Source organism: Helianthus annuus, chromosome 4 (genome assembly GCF_002127325.2).
Source record: "Helianthus annuus cultivar XRQ/B chromosome 4, HanXRQr2.0-SUNRISE, whole genome shotgun sequence".
NCBI lineage: Eukaryota > Viridiplantae > Streptophyta > Magnoliopsida > Asterales > Asteraceae > Helianthus > Helianthus annuus.
Window position 1 is genome coordinate 36,176,065 of NC_035436.2, and position 23,176 is coordinate 36,199,240.

The following is a 23,176-nucleotide window of genomic DNA, read 5'->3' on the forward strand; positions in this document are numbered from 1 at the left end:
CTCAATGCTCACACATCTCACAAAACAACATCAGATCTTCTCTATTGATCATCATCACAGTGAGGAAGAGCTTGACGGATGTTCAATTACCATCTTGTCCTGGATCATCATCACAGTCTATTGTGTTATGTAACCCCGCTTTAAAGCATGATGTACAAGAGTAATTTTCCACTAAACTTAAACAACCTTTAAAGCATGATGTACAAGTGTTTTAAGCACAAGAAACACATATGTAACCTCACAGGCTCAGCTTATGCATCATAGCCTTAACAGTTTCAGTTCAGACACATTAAGAACACAAGCTCAGCTTATGCATCATAGAGTCGACAGGCTCAGCTTATGCATCATAGCCTCACAGGCTCAGCTTATGCATCATAGCCTCACAGGCTCAGCTTATGCATCATAGAACACTTGGGAAACATCCAAGCCATCTAGGTCGTATCACTTAGGACCTTAGTCCGACAACCATCAAACTCTGCCATCTATCCGGCCCTTAGAAACACCTTTGTCTTACTAATCTTACATCTTATCTTCTCACTATTACATATCCAAAACTAACCTAAATATCATGATTATCATATAACCATGACACTTATCAGTCCCAATAATGATGAAATATCCAAAATATCACAAAACAAACTAAAATCAAAACTGCAAAATCAATTTATCCTTTTCACTATTCCATGTCTAAAATTGACCTACCTATCATAACTATCATATAACCACAAGACTTATCATCCCGAAAAATGAAAAAGTATATCAAAACATCCCACAGAACAAACTAAAATCAAAAGTACATAACAATCTATCTTTTCACTATTCCATATCTAAAATTGACCTAACTATCATAATTTTCATTGAACTACAACACTTATCATCCCCAAAAATGACCTAAATATCATAATTATCACAAAACCATGACACTTATCAGTCCCAAAAATGAAGGAAAAGATCAAAATATAACAGAACAAAGTAAAATCAAAACTACAAAAACAATTTATCCTTTCACTATGTCATATCTGAAATTAACCTAACTATCATCACCAAAAATACAAATTCAAATATCACAAAACTTTCAACCTAATTTGAAATAACCGCATCTACTAACAAATCCACATCAAGATTAAAGATAAATCAACATTTAGAACCTAACCTGAGTCAATTCATCACAAAACACATGCGAAAATCCTTCGTAAACCTCAGATTTCGTCCTTCGAACATCCGTCAAGCTCTTCCTATCACTTCAATGGTTGTAGCTTTCTCTTAGATATCAACAATTTTAGCTCTAAATATGTCCATTAACCGCTTCACCTGAAAAGTAAGAATCACAAAAGAACATGGTAAGATATATAACACTCATTGCAACTTATCAGAACATCAAACGGATCCCTTGTTCAAATCTGTGGATCCCTTGCCAGATAAAGCTTGTGATAGATCTCATGAAACCCTAGATCTGCTCATCAAACGGATCTGGTGATAGATTCAAACGGATCTGGTGATAGATCTCATGAAACCCTAGATCGCCGAGAAGAGAGAGAGAAGAGAGAGAGAAGATCTGATGTTGTTTTGTGAGATGTGTGAGCATTGAGAGAGAAAGCAATTGGTGATCCGTGTGAAGTCAAATGGACGGTCCAGATCTAGATCCGTGTGATAAAGTTAAAAAAATGGACGGCAGATGTAGATCCGTGTAAAGGGTAAATGGTTTTGTGTTTTCTTGTGCCTTAACAGTTGTACATAGTGCATTAAGTGTTTTTTCAACACCTTGTTCAATTACCATCTTGTCCTTGATATATGTTTATTAAAGTAGTATAGATATATATATATATCTAGCCAAAATTGTTGATTTCTCGACTTTCAGTTTTATAGATTATATAGGCATCCTTACACACTGTTTATTTTACAACGTTTTATTTCTATTTTACAATGTTATATGTTTGTTACTACCTATTATTATACAACCACAGCTTCGTAACCCACTATTTATTTGTCAACTGGCATGTCAGTAGCGACGCTCCCTTTCGTCGTATTTCCAGGAAATTTGTTCTCCTATTTCCCGGATCCTATTCCCTGTACCTATCAGTTCTTCACCAAACTGGCGGAGTTCGGCTAAGTTTTCGTTGCTTATTGGTGGATTGGGGATAGGTTCTGGATCAAACTGAGGGAGAAAGGTATAAGGACTATTGATTATGTTTTAGAACTGCCAGTCGTTCGTCCACCAATCTTCCATTTCTCCTAAAGATCGGGTGTGGATTAGAGGGTTTGGAATAGCTGGTTCTAAATTTACAGGGAGTTGGGTTTCGGGAGGATAAGGGTAGAAATTGTTGTTGATCAGTCTAATGACATCACAACTTGCCAGTAGGCGATCTATTTCCTCTTGAAATGTTATTTCTTCAATTTGTTTAGAGCTTTCTCCAATTTCTATTCCATTTGGCTTAAAATTTTCCCTGATGTTTATCCCTGCTGGCCTAGAACTCTCTCCAGTCTCGATCCTTTTTTCCTTTATCCACAGGGTTTTCTATCTTTGGAAGTTTCCTAGTTACTGGCTTCCTCCTACGTACTTTCCTCCATCCTACATATCTTGTTCTTTTAGGCTTTGCTTTCTCCGGAGGTGGAGCTTGGAATTCCATAGGTTCTTCCACATCAGCAAAGTAACCAGTAAAGTCGTTGGAGACTTTGATTGGTACTGGATAGAGATTGAGATTCTGAAAGGCTTCAGATAGCTCACTCATGCTGTTTAGCATATATGCAAAATGCACAAAAATGCTAAGTCAAAATGTTATAAGGAAATTTAAATAAACATTCCGTTTATTGCATATCGAAAGACTAATTTTACAAAGGATAACGGGAAATTTAAAACACACTAGGATTTATTTATTTACGAAGTAGTGGTTTTCTGGATAGAGATGCTTATACTAGATCAGGCTTATTGGTAGTTTAGAGGTTTGCATTTTCTGCTACAGTAGCTAACATATAAAGATCTGCCCATTTTTCATCTAGTTTGTCTTCCCAAGGTGGATTATTGCCTATTTCCTGGATTTTTGGATTAAACCTCACTTTCTTGAATTGGGGTTTCTGACTTTTCCTAATAATCGAATTTCTTTTCTCTGGAGTAAGAGGATTCTCATATTGTGCTTTACGGAGAAAGATTCCCTCTTCCAGATCTGCTGGGTATTTTGAGGACGAGGTTCCTTTTTCTTTAGGTGCAGTATCTAATTTGTGATAGATAGCAGAAAGTCTTTGTTTACCCATACTGTAACTAACAATTAATCAGTTAATAAAACACATAATCACAGAATGGTAATTTAAGTATTCCTCAAATAATTTAATAGACTTTAAATCAGTGGCAAGCTTAAATCAGTGGCTCTGATACCACCTTTTCCTGTCACGGCCCTCAGCCCCGGTTTGACCCGGTCCAGAGCCGCGAGGTAGGAAATCCCGTGGTATTTACTTTAGGCGACAGCGGAAGTCTTTAAATACAGGATCTTTTAATACTAAAAATGCTCGTTTATTTTATTTACATAATTTAGGGATAAAACCCCGTAATTTACAATAAAGTGATTTCACGGGGAAATCTTTATTTTACAAAACATGTTTCTTTATTTATTTATATTGAGCCACTCCTTTAAGCTTGTAGTGCTTCACGGCACTTTTTCCTGGTTTACAACAGATCACCTGAAACATGTTTGAAAAAGGTTTTGTCAGCGGGGAAATACTGAGTGAATCATTCAGTTTACTTAAAACGACGCATTTTGTTATAATTTACAGTATTAAGAGTTTTTACATTTGCTTCTGATATCAACCAACTACCCACAGTATTTTTCACTCGACCCATTGGCCCTCCTATTGTCCAATGGTGTCTGTGACTATGGTCATATCACCCCTTGGCTGCCCCAATTGTGAAGATTATCAAGTAATGTATACAAAACCCCACATACGGTTGTAATTTGGTGATTACAAAGACTTAATCCCTGTAATTATAACTTTGAAAATAACTTGGAGTTTTGTAAAACAGTTGATAAAAAGAGAATGACTCACATGGAAGATTTAACGAGCATTATATAAGCCTGTAGGATCGTTGACTGACCCGATTGAGTCGTTCAGAGGTAATCTCCTATGTTTCAGGTGCGGAATGACAAGAAACGTAGGTAGAAATAGCTTGTCCTTCACTTTAATCTCTTGTTTTATTGATTTAACAGTGTTTACAGTCTAAACATCACACTGGCAGAGCTTCGGCGTGGAAATCAACAACAACCCTTACAGGTTCGCTCAAATGACAGGTATATATAGGGCCAGTGGGTTCGCTTATATGACATGTGTACATATGAGCGGACCTACTATGTTCCTATGAGCGAACCTCCTATCTTATGTCCTTATGAGCGAACCTAACACTCTAATCACATACAATCTCATGTTTTCTCGTATTTCGTGCCCTAATCTATACAATGCAATGACTGACTCGATCTAAGACGAAATCAACAGATGTAGTGCACCAACAGACTCCCCCTCAGATGTTGATGGAGTCGACTATCGAGTCACACCAATGCTGTGTCTTCACATCTTCAGTCTTGATCAGTCTCTGGGCTTGTCTTTCTCTCTATCTTCAGACTCCCCCTCTCGATTTACTGGCATTCCTTTGTTCTTCAGTAACATCTTCAGGATCCTTGTCTGACTATCTCCAATCAAAGTCATCAGGTATCGGAATCTGGCACTCTATCTTCAGATTCAAGATCGAAACCTGGCTATATCTGCACATTCTTAACCCAGAAATAAATTTTCAATTTTAACAATTTTCATGCATCAATACTAACATGTTCACCAACCAACACTCTCCCTCAATTTCTTTCTCTATGATGAACCACTTGAAAGATTAGATTATGAAAACATTTAATTTCACACAAACACTCCCCCTCAGATATTTCTCATCATGTTTAGCACTTGGAATTTTGAAAATCAGCTTTCCAATATCAGTTGTCGAAAATCTTTTTGACTTTTTCAAAAGTTTATGCTAAAACACACTGAAAATCTTTTTGGATTTTGAAATAAAGAAAATCTAATGCAGTAAAGAAATATTTACAAACAATATTTTTGTGAGTTCGTGTAAGAGGATCATATCAGTTGTTGACAAGACACTAGCACCGTTAAGCTGTTATTTCATTTTAAGCTTTTAAACAGTTCGCGTTGATTGTCGATATTTTGATCCACTTAAATTCTCACAAAAACTTTCAACCTGTTCGGGATACTGAATTAGTGTTTTAGAACTTAAACATCTACATGTGTTCCACCTCAGTATATACTCCCGTATCCAGACCCCAGTATTCAGTCTTACAGGTGAGTATACCACAGTTGATATCTGTTAAAGGGGTAGGTGCGAGGGCCGTGAGAGCTCAGGTCGATACTTCCGTATACGCAGAGAGATGACGGCTTCGACTTTTGGTGGGTACCCTTTAGAGGATCTTTTGTTACAACAGCAAAGATTATCAATTTTATTGTTTAATCAAATTGCTGAGGGCGAGCTTGTATTTCAAAGCTTTTTGCAGAAAGTATTATCCGGGGACTAGGTCAGTACTTCCATACAGCAGAAATCCCGGGATAATACCCCAGATATCACTGAGCATAAAGACCTAGTATCTCAGAATACGGGACCCTTCAACCAGGATTTCAGGGGTTACCTATATATCCTGGAGGTGTTCCCCACGTAGACGTAAGTAAAATTTATGTTTATATCCCAAACTGATCTACTAATTCTGTGAAAACCTACCGGCACATCTTTAGCGAGACTGCTTAATTGCATTTATACATTACAAATCTTTAGCGTACTGTGCCAGTCTAGCTGATGTACTATCATTTCCTCTATTTGCACCAAAACTCATTTTTAATTTTTCAATGTTTTTGACATTTTCAAATTTTCTAATGTTTTTGGATTTTCAGAAATTTCCCTACTCCCCCTAAAATGCAAACACATTTCAAAGAAAATTTGAAAACTTCTAGACTCTTGACCCACTAGAAACATGAAAAGTAAAACAAACTGTACAGATACTTGACAACTGACATCGAATCACATCAAATCGCCATTCACTGGGCATAAACAATCAGAACTCCCCTATCACAAACCATTTTCTCATTTAGATTTCAAAACACTTAAGTTTGTTTTAATCAAAATGATTTTTTCTGGAAAATGAGTTTGTGTTTTCCACTTTTAAGTTTACCACTTGTGAAACATGGGGATATGGTTCATCATCTTGTTTATCAATCTCATATGAACAATAAATCAAGTACAACTTAATGTCCCTGATTTATCATTTGCAGTTCAGAATCACTGTACCACTTGTAAATGTAAATTCTTCAAGGTATAACCACAAATACCACTTGTAGATCAAAAATACCACTTGTAGGTTTTACTGTAGGAATGAGACATCTACAGAAACCTCTTTACCACTTGTCAAATTATTCAGAAAGATGCCGATTCCTGCTTCTCAATTACCAACCTGAAAGCTCCGGCGTAGTCCTCTCACCTGTAAACATTCAAACACTATTCAAAATCTTTCAAACAAACTTTTCAAACACTAGAATGATGCCGATTCCTGATCCACGATATAAACTTGGGATCTCCGGCGTAGTCCTTCGACTATCATGGAAAACAAACTTCCATCCAAGTCTTTTCAGACTTGATGGATTTCAACTCTTGAGCAGTAGGGTTATATGTCGCCTTTTTAGTTGCATAAAAATCTTTAACCCCCTGTGCCCTTCCACTTAACATTTTCCCTAATATCTTTTTAACATTCCCGTTGAATGTTTTCTCGACATCAAAATCTTTTTTCTCATTGTAAAACTGATTTGAAATCTCAGTTTTTCCCACTTTCTTTTTAACTTCTTCAAATTTCAGTGATGGAAACTCCTCATCATTCACTGAAATTTTCGCCTCAACCTGTGGCTCTTCTGGCTTTGTGGAACCAGATTCATTGCCGACATTCACATCATTCCTTTTAGCAACCCACATTTGGTTGTCATTCTCTTTCTTTTTATAAAAATTCTTTTTCGAACACTCACCAACCTCAAATTTTGAATTTTCAAAAATTTTAAGTTTATTGGTTGGTGGTTCAACATCGACAACTTTTTCTTTCAATTTCTGAGAAACTCCCTGTTTTGTTTTTGCATTTTTCGAACAATTCCATGCAATGTGACCAACTTCATTGCATCGGTAACAGGTACGAGTTTCTCTTTGATAACACACTTTAGCTCCATTTTTCTTCTTCTCAGCAAGAAACTCCTGGTTTGACTGTCTCCAGAACGGTTTCTTCTGTTCCTCTTCTGCACTTCCACCTGACACAAATTTTGTTTTTGTTTTAAAATTTTTATCATTTTTATGGTTTTCTGGTGGAACAAAGCCTAAACCTTTCTTTTTGTAGCTACGATTTTGGTTAGGTTTCTTTTGAAAACCAGAACCAGAATTGTAACCCTTTTCTTGTTTAGACGTTGTTGAACTCTTGAAGTGTATTTTTTAGGTTTTTCAAAACTTTTCAAAACTTTTAATTCTGGAATATTAACTTCTATTAATTTGAAAGTTTTGTTAACCAATTCCGTTTTAATACTCATTATTGGAAACTCTTTGTTGTAATATAATTTGTCAGAACCATTCAAAGTATAAACAAATTTGAATGCTTTATCATTCAAATATGCTTTTGATAACAAAAATTCTTTACTGTAAGACCGTTTGACCGACAAATTTTCCCTGTTGACTGACGAATTTGACTTTCCAGACTTAGATTTTGACTCAGACTCTTCATCAGTATCCAACACCTGATCGACCACCTTTTTGATTAACTCAGACTCATGATCAGTATCGGACGAGGTAAACGTGACATCAATGTTATCTGGTAAAACGTCAGTTGTGTCGGTTTTTAGCTTTATATTAACTGCTTTCTCAAGTTGCTCCTCCTTTGGTTTCCTAGGAGAATACCCATCCCAAATCGGAGGCGGACACTTGTTATAGCTAACAGTCGGTTTCTTACCACAATCTTTCTTTTCCTTTGGCTTCTCATCTTGAAAAGCTTCCATACTTGCAACAGTTGGATAAATACGATCAATGAGATAATCAGAACTAGAATAGCATAGCAGTGATCGTCTAATTCTCTCATTCTCTATTTTCTCTGTTTCCAACTCTTGCTTCCATTTAGCACTCTCTTCGATGTAGGAATTTATCGCTTTCTGCTTTGACATCATGACTGCATTCAACATCGTCAGTGCTTGTTCTCTTTCTGAGTTTGTCTTTTGGAGACCAGTTACTGTTTTGTTCAAGACATCGTACGATTCTTTCACATAATTGAGGTTGAACAGTAACTGCTCCTTCTTCTTGTACTCAGCTATAATGTCGTCTTTTGCTACACATTCCTTGCAAGCTTCCAAACACTTCTCGCAAGGCTTGACGACTTCAACAATCTTCTCATCCTCGATTGTTTTCACAACTTCAATCACCTTTTCAGCTTCATTCACCTTTTCTTCATCTTTCACAACTTCGGTAATCTTTTCAGCACCACTTTCAACATTTTGAACATCACTTTCAGATTCCTTTTGTCGTTCTTTAGCAGCTCTTTTCTCCTTCAGTTTCTCCATGCGATCTGCAAAATAGAAATGAAAACTTTCAGGAGAAAGATGAGATTTAGCAACATTTATATGTTTTTCTTCCTCAACATCACTGCTACTATCAACTGGTGACTGATCAAACTGTACAGATTTTTCAGAATCAGCATCTGATACACCAGAATCAGACGGTGTTTGATCAAATACAACTGCTTTTTCTGAAATAACCTCATTCTGTACACTCTCACATGAACTCTGTAAACTTTCATCTGAACCCTCTGAAATTTCTCCAGATCTTTCTGAAAGTTCATCAGTACCTTCTGAATTTTCATCAAATGTAACCGACTTTTCATCCTCACTAGCTACATTCACTCCAATAAATTTCATCCAAGTAGCAAACAAGTCTGGCTCTCGGACAATCTTGGCAATGAATGCTTTGAACTCTCCTTTTTCATCAACAAACATATCCCAGCTGAAGCCTTCAGGTAGTCTCTCATCATCTTGATCAACAAAATAGGCTTTGCTATCAGGAGATATGTATTTATCCCAGCTAAAGTCAACTACACATGCTCTCTTGGGGTCTTCAATCTTCCTACCATGAGCCGTCTGTGGTTCTTGAGATTGACCAACTTGCTGATAGATAGCTTTTCGGTGGTATTCGTCTGTTCCGAATGGATTTTGAGCACCGCTAGCTTCTCTTCCCTTGCACTCTCGTTTGAAATGACCTTTCTCCCTGCATCGAAAACAAGTAACTTTAGATTTATCAAAACCTAAAGTAGATACATGAGCATCAAGAAAATCATTTCTCCCGGTAATTGCTTTGAACTTCTCAGCACGTCGAAGAACACTTGCAAGACACCATTTGATATCCATGAGTTCCATCTCTTCGGCGTCTATCTGATCGTAATCCTCCTTTGTAAGCATAGGATTTCCGATCCGACCAGCAACAAGACCTTTATAGGATAACAATACAGAACCAAGAAGTGCCATGTGGTCTTTCGCAGTGTCTTCTGAAAAGCTTTGACCTTCTGGAAGGTTGAGAGCTATGTTGCATTCAATCACGTATCCATTTCCAGTCTTTGTACCCTGAGACTGAAAGCTTGTGTTTGTCTCTTTAGGATTGACATTCGGAAATGATGAAAACCCACTGCTACTCTTGTTTGAACCCTGATCAGCCTTTTCTGATGAATCCCCAGCACTGAATGCAGTTTGTATTTTAGGACTTCTCTCAGACTCAGTGACTGGAATACTACCCCTGTAATACATTTTCACATCTTGTTGACCACTCGGACTATTCATCCTCGCGATCTTTTGCTGTTCCAGATCCCGACTCTCGATTTTTTCGATAAACTGTGAGATTGTCAGCCCGTCATACACACCTGTGTTCTTTAATATCATCAAATACGTTCCCCACTCCTTCTGAGGTAACGCATCGACCAACTTATCCACCCACTCTTCACGACCCTTATCAACACCCAACATTGACAATGATCGCACTAAGTGACAGTATCTCTCAATCAACTTCTTAGTATCCTCTCCTGGTAGACTGCTGAACAGATCAAATTCTTTCTTTAGCAACACCCTATTGCTCTTTATCATGTTCTCGCTTCCCTCAAATTTAACTTTAAGAGCATCCCATATCGACTTTGCAGTTTTATCGTGTTGTAGCAAAATGAATATATCTTCCTTGATTGCTTGCTACAACAAACTGATCATCATATTCTCGGCTTTATACATCACCCGTTCCTGATCTGTGAATTCTGATATCTGTTTGATAACTTGCAATTCTGTTCGAGGCAACACATATTTCTTCAATATGCACTCCCACGATCTAAGATGATTTGCCTGAACCCAGTTCTCAAATCGATCTTTCCACCTATAATATTCTTCGATGCTCATCAATCTCGGGGGTTTTTGGGTGGTTCCTGTCTCATTTTCTAAGTTCATTGCCTGAGCAATCGCGGCTGGAGTAGACAGTGTTGTGAAAGCGTTGTAAAACTCGGAATCCATAATCACTTAACACGTTTTCCAATACAGGTGACAAATAAGCGAACCAGAATGATCACAGAAGCAAAACTACTAGTGTCTTGATAAGCGGACCAGTATCATTCACAAAAGCGAACCATATGTTAGTCACTGAAGCGAATCTCACTGTTCAAATAAGCGAACCATTGATATGTTCTTAAAAGCGAATCTGTGTGATGTTCACTGGAGTGAATCTCTCATATAACTTTGGAGCGGACCTGTTTGAAAAACGAACCTCTTGAGCGGATCTTCTGACAAGTGACTGACGAGCGAACCTGATTGCACTTTGGAGCGGATCTAACAGAGATTTTGGAGCGGACCAGCGGTAACTTGGAGCGAATCTACCAATAAATGTGACACAAGAGCGGACCTCTCAAATGTCCATAAAAGCGGATCTCAATTCGAACATGTTTTGGCCCATATTTAGTCCGTATTTTTGCATAAAACTTTCCAGGGTTTGTCTTTGACCTATTGCACACAATCTGAGAAAATTTGAACCAAATCTGACTGTGAAATCTCCCCGAATCAAGAAAAAAATGTAGAAGTAAGAAATAATGACAAATTCCAGCTATATTCTGCAGAAAACCTCCTCCCAAGCTCTGATACCACTTGTAGGATCGTTGACTGACCCGATTGAGTCGTTCAGAGGTAATCTCCTATGTTTCAGGTGCGGAATAACAAGAAACGTAGGTAGAAATAGCTTGTCCTTCACTTTAATCTCTTGTTTTATTGATTTAACAGTGTTTACAATCTAAACATCACACCGGCAGAGCTTCGGCGTGGAAATCAACAACAACCCTTACAGGTTCGCTCAAATGACAGGGATATATAGGGCCAGTGGGTTCGCTTATATGACATGTGTACATATGAGCGGACCTACTATGTTCCTATGAGCGAACCTCCTATCTTATGTCCTTATGAGCGAACCTAACACTCTAATCACATACAATCTCGTGTTTTCTCATATTTCGTGCCCTAATCTATACAATGCAATGACTGACTCGATCTAAGACGAAATCAATAGATGTACTGCACCAACAAAGCCTACTGATTAGCCTTGTTCAACCTAATTTAATTAACAATGCACACAAACTGGGTTAGTAACTAATACAACATTTACGACAATTCACGAGATTAAACCCTCACAATGATTGACAAAGTGCGATACTTAAACATCCAGCGGATTCACAACGAATGACAGAGTATAGACCGAGTTTGGGCAGCACTCAAACATCATGTCGGAATCACGACTAATGACAAAGTATAAACCCTAATTTGAGCAGCACTTAAATATTCGTTGGATAGTTTCAATCGATCGGACGTCGAATCGTAATAGCGATCGAGTTAATACCCGGTATCGTGGCAGCGCCTCGCTATACTATTTGAAAATTCGACTTTAAAGTGGTGAGAATTCGTTTACTGATAATTTTGATCGACACCAGTGAACTGTGCATATAACAGGCTATTTATACCTGAATTTAGGGTTTTACGCGGCCCGCGTAAACCCTCATGTGACACTTACGCGGCCCGCCTAGCCGCCCAGTCTAGGCGTAGGTTTGATTGGTCATTCGTAGGTCCCCCAGCTGGTCAACACGTGGCCCCGGCATACTTATCCGGTCAACCTCAAGTTGGCGCGGCCCGCGTAAGACATGGATTGTCTTTTACGTGGCCCGTCTGAGACCCTTAAACGCTTTTTGATAACCTCCTAGTTAACACGGCCCGCGTAAGGCTATGCTTACTCTTTACGCGGCCCGCCTGAAACTCAAAAACTTTATCTTTTTCTTATTTTCAATGTGGTTTAGGGTTTCAGGGGTCCTGGTTTATACGGGTATTTTTAGAAAAATTTGAGAGTCCTTACAAAAAGTCAGGGACCTAGAGGCGAAAAAAACTATTTGGACTAAAATGGCAAATTTGGACAAATCTCCGGGACTAAATGGCAATTTACTCTTTTTTTATTTTTCGTTTCTTCAAATACGTTTTCTTAATGCTTTATGTTTCGCGAGAAAAGTAAGCCTTAAATAAAAAGGGTTATTTGATTTTATCACTTTCAACTACTGGGTATTGACTGCTGTCACTCTCAACTATCACTTTGACTCCCACCACTCCCAACTTAACACTTTGTGTGTTGTGTCACTCCGGTTGAGTGGTTTTTGGCTCCCTTTTTGTCTTTTAGGAATAGATTCACTTGCTGTCATTAGTAATTCACAAAGTGTTAGCCTAATATCACCAATAAAATAAGTTGCACACTAAGAAATGTTCACGTGCAAAGTGACACAACACACAAAGTGTTAAGTTGTGAGTAGTGGGAGTCAAAGTGATAGTTGAGAGTGATAGCGGCGAATACCCAATAGTTAAGAGTGATAAAATCCAATAACCCAAATAAAAATGGGGTAATACAACCCAAGTGCATTAATAATTAAAAATATAATGATGCATTGTATATTGGATGTTAGTACAATATATCTTGATTAACATATTGATTAATTTGAAGTATTAACAAAAAAAATTGGATTGAGTCGGAAGATATAATCTGGAATTAATCGATAAAAAGTGAGGAAAACACAAACAATTGGCATCAGTTCTCCATAGTTCACTCATATTCCTTACTATCCACAATGGCATGTTGGTCTTCAATCGTGATCCTGTTCCGGTATCCGTTAGCTTATGGTACCAAACACAAATTCCGGCAAAAACCATGATCCCGATTCCAATATCCGTTATTTTTTGGTACCAAACAGAAAGGATCTATAACAACCCTCAAAAACGCCCTAAAACACACCGTAATCACAAAACCGAACCCGTATAACCTTATTTTTATTAAAAAAACAAATAAAATTTTGATTTTTGCTCGGTCGCGGGCTGCGACGGGCTCTACCCGTGGGTGTCGCGGGGTGCGACAGCCCCATACTTGCAGGACACTCCTTTGTGACACGTGTCACACACGTGTCTAGCCTAGGTGCCAACCAGGCAACCATAACCGTAGCTAGGGTGCCCTCGCGGGGCTCAAAAGGAAGAGTGGCGGTGGTCGCAGGGCGCGACAGGCTTTTAAAAACCCTATAAATTGAGCAGTCACGACACTTTCCAATCCGCTCACATTCTCTTTCTCTCTAAATGCTTCTGAGCGAAAATTTTAGCCTAAATACCCCCTAAATCACGAAGCTCTGCCTCGTTGTAAGTATTTTAACCCCTGATCACCAGTTTGATATCCTGTCCGATTGATCTGGAACCCAGCAACTGATGCCAAAGCGCTGCCTATTTAGGGCTATGCTTTGTAAACTAAGTTGGGGTTCTATCTCGTGACGTATTGATAAAGTTGAATTGGGTTATCATACTAACACGCGTGCATTGTATATTTTTATAGGAACTCAAGAAAATTAGAAGAAAATATCACCAAGAAGCCTATAGAAAAACATAAGTTTACAATGTGAGTCATTCTCCTTTTCTCACATTTTTGTGAACCATAATTAAAGTGCTTTACAAAACTTTAAATGTTTTTCAAAGTTATACTTACAGGGATTAAGTCTTTGTATTCTACAAATTTCTGCCGGTATTACGGGGTTTGTATACAGTACTTGATAATCTTCACAATTGGACAATGGGTTAGCCAATATGTGATATGACCATAGTCACGGATCCATCGAGTGACAAGTACTTGGAGTTTTTGTTAGAAAAAACATTGTAATTACCCTTAATACTGTAATGTGATAACAATGTATCTTTTTACAAAATGGAATGCACTCGATAGTATTTCTTGCTGATAAAATATTTTCAAAACGCGTTTCAGGTGACTTGATGTGAAGCCACTAGAAGCCAGCCATGGAACACTGAAGGCTTAAATAAAGTGGCTATAAATTACCTGAATAAAAGAAGAAGTTATATTTTCAGCAAACTAGGGTTTATCCCTATAAAGATATTGTCACACCCCAAAATACCACTTGCGGTGACCCCGCTAGGCGTGTTGCGTACCAGGATCTAGCCACTAATCACATTGAACTAACATCAAGTTATAAAATAAAGTTTCCATTTATAATGATAAAACATTCATAAACATAATCCAAGGTAACATGTTCAGCGGAAGCAATTAGTAAACTCTGTTCAATGTTTCAAAAACCAATGTATGTGAAAATCAGTAAACAAGTCTTGTATATCCAAGCAGTACGACCCATGACCACTCCAGCCATCCAGATATGCAAGTTCCTGCTCCATGGTACCTAACATCCTGCGAGCATGCAACAAGTGTATCAGACAACACTGGTAAGTTCATAGTTTTACGAAAACGTTGGTTACCAAGTGTTTAGTTCAGTTCATTGATTATAATGTTGATAATAACTCGAGTACAACACAAGACGGCTCCAGATTATATTTTTGCCCTTCCCCAATGCCCCTATCCAAGCATCGGTCATGACTGGGTCATTAGTTCACACCCGTCCTCTCAGGTACGGGGTGAGGGTGCCAAACCTAAATAGCGCTATCAACTAATACCCCGTTACCTCTCAGGTAACAAACAAGATGGGACTTAATGGTGATAGGAATTGAGTATATTATCCAACATCCCCGCTTTACCTAAATGACTTATTCCTCTCAGGAATACCCAATAATTGTCCCACCCACTGGGACGCATGCTCAAGAGGAATGAACTTACCTTTGATTTGCTCGGTATGTTAAATTACCCGTCCAAGTCGGTCAACCCACCCCCTACCGTGGTTAACAAACAATCTCAGTTTCACAATCATTCAAGTCACGTATTTGTACACAGTTTGCATCTAACACAAGGATCACTTGTTAACATGTAGCTCATACGCAATACTCATACAAGTCCACATTTCATGTGCTTTTCCCTTAACAATTATTAACAGAGGAGTGTTCTATTTATACAAATCAAGTCAGAGTTCTCATTCTCAATCAATAGGATTATTATGTAACAACAGTATCCGATGAACATAACTATCCATCATCACATACATCACAATCTGTTACTCACTGTTATTGTTCAAGTACCCGGCGAAGAATCTCACGGCGAAGGTTCATTCTTCGCCTGAGACAAATGCGACAAAGGACCCACATAGTTCGTCAAATACCAGACGACGAAGAATCAATTCTTCGTTGTGGATGGACACGGCAAAGAACCAGAAGGTTCGTCATGAGCCAGTCGACGAAGGATCCATCCTTCGTCGAACCATATCCTTCGTCGGACCAACATACATAGTTACAACTTATTAAACACATAATAACAGTTAACACATTTCGACATGAACAGCGGATCAAACAACAGTTATTCATGTTCATACAACCCTAATCATGAACGAAAATCAACCATTCAACCATAGTTTCATATCATGATCAAACGCATATTCTTGGATTACGATCCTTTACACGAAACCCTAGTTTTCACATTACATTCAAAACCACAACAATCAGTGTACACTCTTTAAACATCAACACTTAATTTGCAACAGTTCTGGATAGTCAATAATCATCAAACATACTTCTAGGTTAAACATAATCACTCACACAAGAATCATCACTACAAAAGATTACTACAATGATCCAATGAATGAAAACAGTGCACTAACCTTGACACAAAATAACCAGCGATAATTTACGATTAGAAAGCTTAGGAATGATGGATGAAGTCTTCTGTCAATCGTTTGAGAGAGGGGAGAGTTAGGGTTTGCAATATGATTGATTTCGAGAATTATGTGCGTGCATACATTTAAATAGGTGAGCTGGGCCCTTACTGGGCTTCGAATGATTTGGGCCGGCGAACTCTCCTGGCGAAGAACATTCTTCGCCGTGTGAGAGTGTGACGAAGGTTGTTTGTAACGAAGAGCAGTTCTTCCCCGAGAGGTGGTTGTGATGAAGGACCTAGTTCTTCGTCAAGTGTGCTTTTCAATAGGGTTAAACATTACACAATATTAAGTTTTCACGTGACAGTGACACTAGTATGCAAACAATACTTTAATCAACCAACTCTGGTGTACAAGATATAATGTAAAAGAATTATAAGATTAAAGTAAGATTGCGAAACCAATGATTCGCAAGGGAAAAACCTTGAAATCTCGGGTTGTCACATCATCCCCAACTTGAAAGAAATTTCGTCCCGAAATTTGACAAGTAATCCAAAGCGGCAAGATGTTAAATTAGGATGACTGTGGGTTTTCCGAAGGTGCCACATCATCCCCAACTTGAAAGGGAATTTCGCCCCGAAATTCGCCAGTTGCATCAAATTTAGATTGGTCAGTTGGGAATAAGTGCTTGAGCTTCATGTGATCCTCACATTCCCACGTGAACTCCGGTCCACGTCTTGAGTTCCAACGAACTCTTACGATTGGGATTCGACTATGCTTACGAACCTTGACTTCCCGGTCCATAATTTCTATTGGTTCCTCGACAAACTGCAATTTGTCGTCAATTTTTAGTTCCTGGAGTGGTACCACAAGTGTTTCATTGGACAAACACTTCTTTAATTGCGAAACATGGAAAACATCATGAACGTTACCCATCTCGGCAGGTAACTCGAGCTTGTACGCCACCTTACCAATATGTTCCAAGACTTTGAATGGCCCAACATAGCGTGGATTAAGCTTGCCGCGCTTCCCAAAGCGCACCACACCCTTCCAGGGTGAGACTTTCAACATAACACGATCACCTACAGTGAACTCCAAGGGTTTCTTACGCTTGTCAGCGTAGCTTTTCTGACGGTCGCACGCCACCGCCATACGATTTCTAATCTGGACATTCTTTTCTGAAGTTTCAAGAACAAGTTTCGGACCTGTGATATGGCTGTCACCCACCTCAGCCCAACAAAGAGGAGAATGACATTTCCGGCCGTACAACGCTTCAAACGGAGCTGCCTGGATGCTAGTGTGGTAACTGTTGTTGTAGGAGAATTCGATCACCGGCAAGTGTTTCTCCCACCCTTTACCAAAATCGATCACACATGCTCGCAGCATGTCTTCAAGTGTCTGGATGGTTCGTTCGCTTTGACCATCCGTCTGTGGTGATACGCAGTACTCATGTCGAGACGTGAGCCGAACGATTTATGCATCGACTGCCATAAATCAGATATGAAACGCGGATCACGATCAGAGATAATAGAGGTTGGCACCCCGTGCCTAGAAACCACTTCCTTCAGATAAACAACAGCAAGCTGGGAGAACTTATCCGTTTCCTTGATCGCAAGGAAGTGCGCAGATTTCGTGAGGCGGTCAACGATCACCCAGATGGTATCGTTCCCGTTTTGAGTTCTTGGCAGACCAGTGACGAAATCCATAGCAATTTTCTCCCATTTCCACATAGGTATTTCTGGTTGTTGAAGTAGGCCTGAGGGTTTCTGATACTCTACCTTGACTTTCGCACAAGTCAAACACTTACTCATATACGTCGCGACATTAGCTTTCATCTTTGGTCACCAATACAAGATTTTGAGGTCCTGATACATCTTATCTAAACCTGGATGAACAGAGTACCGAGACTTATGTGCTTCGTCCATCACAAGATCTCTAAGGTTACCAAACAAAGGGATCCATACTCGTTCCATAAAATAATAAATGCCATCTAATTTCTTCTCAAGTCGTTTCTCCAAGCCCCGTAAGTATTCAGCTTCCAGGTGTTCTTCCCTCAATGCTTCGGTCTGAGCTGAATGGATCTGATCAGGAAGATTTGAGTAAATAGTGAGCTGTAAGGCTCGAACACGCTTGGGTTTTGTTTTCTTCCGACTAAGGGCATCGGCTACCACGTTAGCTTTACCTGGTTGATACTTGATCACACAATCGTAGTCATTTAAGAGTTCTACCCAGTGACGCTGTCGCATATTCAATTCCTTCTGGTCAAAGATATGCTGAAGGCTCTTGTGATCGGTATAAATAGTGCATTTAGTACCGTACAAGTAATGCCTCCAGATTTTTAACGCAAAGACCACGACCCCCAACTCTAAGTCATGAGTCGTGTAATCTTTCTCATGAACCTTCAACTGACGAGAAGCGTAAGCTATCACCTTCTCGCGTTGCATCAGCACGCAACCGAGACCCTGAATAGAAGCATCACAGTATACCACAAAATCTTCGGTACCTTCAGGTAAAGACAAGATCGGTGCACTGCGGAGTTATTGTTTCAAGAGTTGGAAAGCATCATCCTGCTTCGCTCCCCAAGAGTATACCACACCTTTCTGTGTCAACGAGGTGAGAGGTTGAGCGATCTTCTAGAAGTCTTTAATAAATCTTCGATAATACCCAACGAGACCAAGAAATTGTCGCACCTCCGAAGGATTCTTTGGTGCCGCCCAATTTCTGATAGCATCAATCTTTGCAGGGTCCACGTGTATCCCCGATTCATTAACAATGTGGCCAAGGAAGTGCACTTCTCGAATCCAGAAGTCACACTTAGAGAATTTTGCGTAGAGTTGCTCCTTCCTCCGAAGCTCCAAAATAAGACGCAGGTGTCGCTCGTGGTCCTCCTTGCTCGTAGAGTAGATCAGGATGTCATCAATAAACACAATGACGAAATCGTCGAGATACGGTTTGCACACCCGATTCATGAGTTCCATGAAAACTGCTGGTGCGTTTGTCAACCTGAATGGCATAACCAGAAACTCATAATGGCCATACCGCATTCGAAAAGCCATTTTTGGAACATCCTCCTCTCGGACTCTCATCTGATGATAGCCCAATCTTAAATCGATCTTCGAGTAGAAACTTGACCCCTGCAACTGGTCAAACAGGTCGTCGATACGCGGTAACAGATAGCGGTTCTTGACTGTCACCTTTTTGAGTTCTCGATAATCTATACACATACGAAAGGACCCGTCTTTCTTCTTCACAAACAAAACTGGGGCTCCCCAAGGCGAAGAACTGGGTCGGATAAAACCTCTATCCAACAGTTCTTGGAGTTGATTTGACAGCTCTTGCAACTTTCCTGGTGCAAGACGATAAGGAGCACGGGCAATGGGGGCTGCTCTTGGTGTGAGGTCGATCTGAAATTCCACCTGTCGATGTGGAGGTAAACTAGGAAGCTCTTCAGGAAACACATCAGAAAACTCGAGAACAACTGGAAGGTCTTCAATCTTCCTTTCTTCAGGTTGAGTATCAGTAACAAGAGCTAAAATAGCGGGGTAGCCCTTTTGTAGACACTTCTGGGCTTTCATGGCTGAGATGATGCCAACCATTGCACCACTCCGATGACCTTGAACCGACAAGGATTCTCCACTGGGGAGAGGGATACGCATGATTTTCTCTTTATAGAGAATTTCCGCTTGGTGCTTAGATAACCAATCCATACCAACGACCACATCAAAGCTTCCAAGAGTAACGGGGAGTAGGTCAATGTCGAACACTTGGCCCATAAGATCAAGTTTACAGCCAAAAAGAACATGTGAAGCTTCAATCGATTTACCATCAGCTAATTCTACTACGTGCTTATTTACAAGAGGTGTAGGAGTCAACCTTAACTGACGACTGAACTCCAAAGATACATAACTCCAATCGGCACCAGAGTCGAATAAAATAGAAGCAAAAAGATCATTCACAAAAAACGTACCGGTCACAACGTTGCCATCATTGCGAGCTTCCCCAGCACCAATAGTAAACACTCTCCCACGCGCACCGTTCCCACCATTGTTCCCGTTGTTGTTGTTCCCAATGTTGTTATTGTTGCTATTACCAGCATTTTGATTCAGTTGAGGGCAATCCCGCCTGAAATGACCCGCATCTCCACACTGAAAGCACCCTTTGCGATTACCCTGATTCTACTGAGGCTGCTGGTCTCCTGTTGCTGTGGCTGCTGTTGTTGTGGGGGTTGCTGCTACTGCCTTGGGAGTGAGACCCTATAGTCTCTAGCCATAAGACCCACCTTGTTGCACCTGTGACATTCCCGAGTGCACGGCCCGCGATGGTGGAAGTTACACTTGTTACATTTCAGTTGCTTTCCTGCATAGGAGCCCTGATTCGAATTGTTGCTCTGATTCTGAGTCATAGAAGACGACTAGCTAAACTACGGTTGATACTGTTGTCTGGCCTCTTCTGTGACTGATTCGAGTTGAACACCTTGTCCACTTCATTCCACTTATGTTTGCTGTCAGCAGCAGGAGTAGTAGCTGTAGCAGTGGTAGCAGTAGTAGAAACACGCGGTGGTAGCGAGCCACGCTCCACCTCCTGGTCTGTGATCTTGTGAGCTAAGCGGATGATCTGAGCTAATTTGTTGAGGTTCACTGCAGTAACCAAGCGCTTCACCTGTGGGGCTAATCCTTTGAAGTACAGTTCGATTCTTCGGTGTGGAGGTCATGATAAATTCGGGCACATATTAGCTAATTGATGCGACCGTTTCGTGTATGCCTCGATCTCAGACCCCATCATCTTCAGATCATAATACTCGTTCTCCAATTTCTGCACTTCGTCACGAGGACAATACTCCTCTCTCATCAACTCCTTGAAATCCTCCCAAGTAGTGGCATTCACCATCTCAATGCCCAGCATCTGGACTTGGGCATTCCACCAAGTCAAGGCACCATCCTCGAGTGTGCCTGAAGCATACTTCACTCTATCCCCAGCAAGACAGTTACACATCGCAAACACCGATTCTGCCTTCTCCAACCAACACATTAGCCCCACAACCCCTTCAGTCCCACTGAATGTTTGTGGCTTACAATTCATGAACGTCTTGAACGTGAAGGCAGGTGGATTGTTTTGATTCTGATTCGCTTGCTGACCTAAGGACGAAAGAAAATACAACACACGGGTAAGAGTTGGGTACGCGACACAAGGATAAAGAGTATTTGGCACATATCGTACCAACTTGATAGGCTGCCAAAGCCTCAGCCACGCAAATGTTGATCAGGTCAGTCAATTCGGCCTGAGTCATAGCAATGTAACCATGTCCGTGACCTCGTCCGCTCATGATTCTATATAGGAAAACGGGAAAAAGGTCAAAAGTCGAGATAAAGTAGGAGTCAAACATCACGATGACTTCTACAGACTACTAGTTTACACCAAACAACAGAGCGGTACCCCCTTTCACACTCATTAGGCCTCACTGGGACTCACATGCACCCCAGATTATTATTATGTGTGCACCCATAATAATTATGCAATTTGCATGTTTATCTCAGCTCCTCCCAACTTATGCTAAAGGATTCCTCAAGTTCGAGTAGCAAGACAAAAACATCACAACATAGATCGAGAAGGTTTATCAATCACGTAACATAAGCTAGTAACACAAGAACTCATGCTATCGTGCTAGGTGCGTATTCACATGCAACGTCAAATTCAAGTGTTCACTAAATATGATGTGCAATAAGTAAACGAGAGACAAACCTTGCAATCTAGAGCTGAGTGTCATGGTTGCTTTCTGAACTGTTCGGTTATAGTCTGGTTTTATAAAAACGTTTTAAAACCTAGTTCACTATAACAAGTGGCTCTGATACCAAACTGTCACACCCCCCAAAATACCACTTATGGTGGCCCCGCTAGGCGTGTGACGTACCAGGATCTAGCCACCAATCACATTGAACTAACATCAGGTTATAAAATAAAGTTTCCATTTATAATGATAAAACATTCATAAACATAATCCAAGGTAACATGTTCAGCAGAAGCAATTAGTAAAACTCTGTTCAATGTTTCAAAAACCAATGTATGTGAAAATCAGTAAACAAGTCTTGTATATCCAAGCAGTATGACCCATGATCACTCCAGCCATCCAGATATGCAAGTTCCTGCTCCATGGTACCTAACGTCCTGCGAGCATGCAACAAGTGTATTAGACAATGCTGGTGAGTTCATAGTTTTACGAAAATGTTGGTTACCAAGTGTTTAGTTCAGTTCATTGCATGTTGATAATAACTCGAGTACAACACAAGACAGCTCCAGATTATATTTTTGCCCTTCCCCAATGCCCCTATCCAAGCATCAGTCATGACTGGGTCATTAGTTCACACCCGTCATCTCAGTTATGGGGTGAGGGTGCCAAACCTAAATAGAGCTATCAACTAATACCCCGTTACCTCTCAGGTAACAAACAAGATGGGACTTAATGGTGATAGGAATTGAGTATATTATCCAACATCCCTGTTTTACCCAAATAACTAATTCCTCTCAGGAATACCCAATGATTGTCCCACCCACCGGGACGCATGCTCAAGCGGAATGAACTCACCTTTGATTTTCTCGGTATGTTAATTTACCCAACCAAGTCGGTCAACCCACACCCTACCATGGTTACCAATCGATATCAGTTTCACAATCATTCAAGTCACGTATTTGTACACAGTTTGCATCTAACACAAGGATCGCATGTCCTTTTCCCTTAACAATTATTAACAGAGGAGTGTTCTATTTATACAAATCAAGTCAGAGTTCTCATTCTCAATCAGCAGGATTATCATGTAACAACAGTATCCCATGAACATAACTATCCATCATCACATACATCACAACTTGTTACTCACTGTTATTGTTCAAGTACCCGGTGAAGAATCTCACGGCGAAGGTTCATTCTTCGCTTGAGTCAAATGCGACGAAGGACCCATATAGTTCGTCAAATAGCAGACGACGAAGAATCAATTATTCGTTATGGATGGACA

General features: G+C 40.0%; 1 protein-coding gene across 1 annotated transcript; it reads right to left on the reverse strand.

Moving 5' to 3' along the window:
* Positions 1 to 1,263: 1,263 nt before the first annotated feature.
* On the reverse strand, positions 1,264 to 21,248 carry LOC118491469. The gene is made up of 4 exons (XM_035989279.1): positions 21,054 to 21,248; positions 19,586 to 20,314; positions 8,473 to 8,595; positions 1,264 to 1,311 (listed from the first exon to the last, which is right to left on the reverse strand). Exons 1-4 carry the CDS (start codon positions 21,246 to 21,248, stop codon positions 1,264 to 1,266), a joined length of 1,095 nt encoding a protein of 364 aa, XP_035845172.1.
* Positions 21,249 to 23,176: the final 1,928 nt, after the last annotated feature.

Coding starts and splice junctions, on each gene's coding strand:
- LOC118491469 (XM_035989279.1), bottom strand. CDS start 21,248: ATGAATTGTAAGCCACAAACATTCAGTGGGACTGAAGGGGTTGTGGGG. Junction 8,596..19,585: donor GTTTACCTCCACATCGACAG/GTGGAATTTCAG, acceptor GAGAAACTGAAG/GAGAAAAGAGCTGCTAAAGA. Junction 1,312..8,472: donor AGGTGAATGAAGCTGAAAAG/GTGATTGAAGTT, acceptor CTTACTTTTCAG/GTGAAGCGGTTAATGGACAT.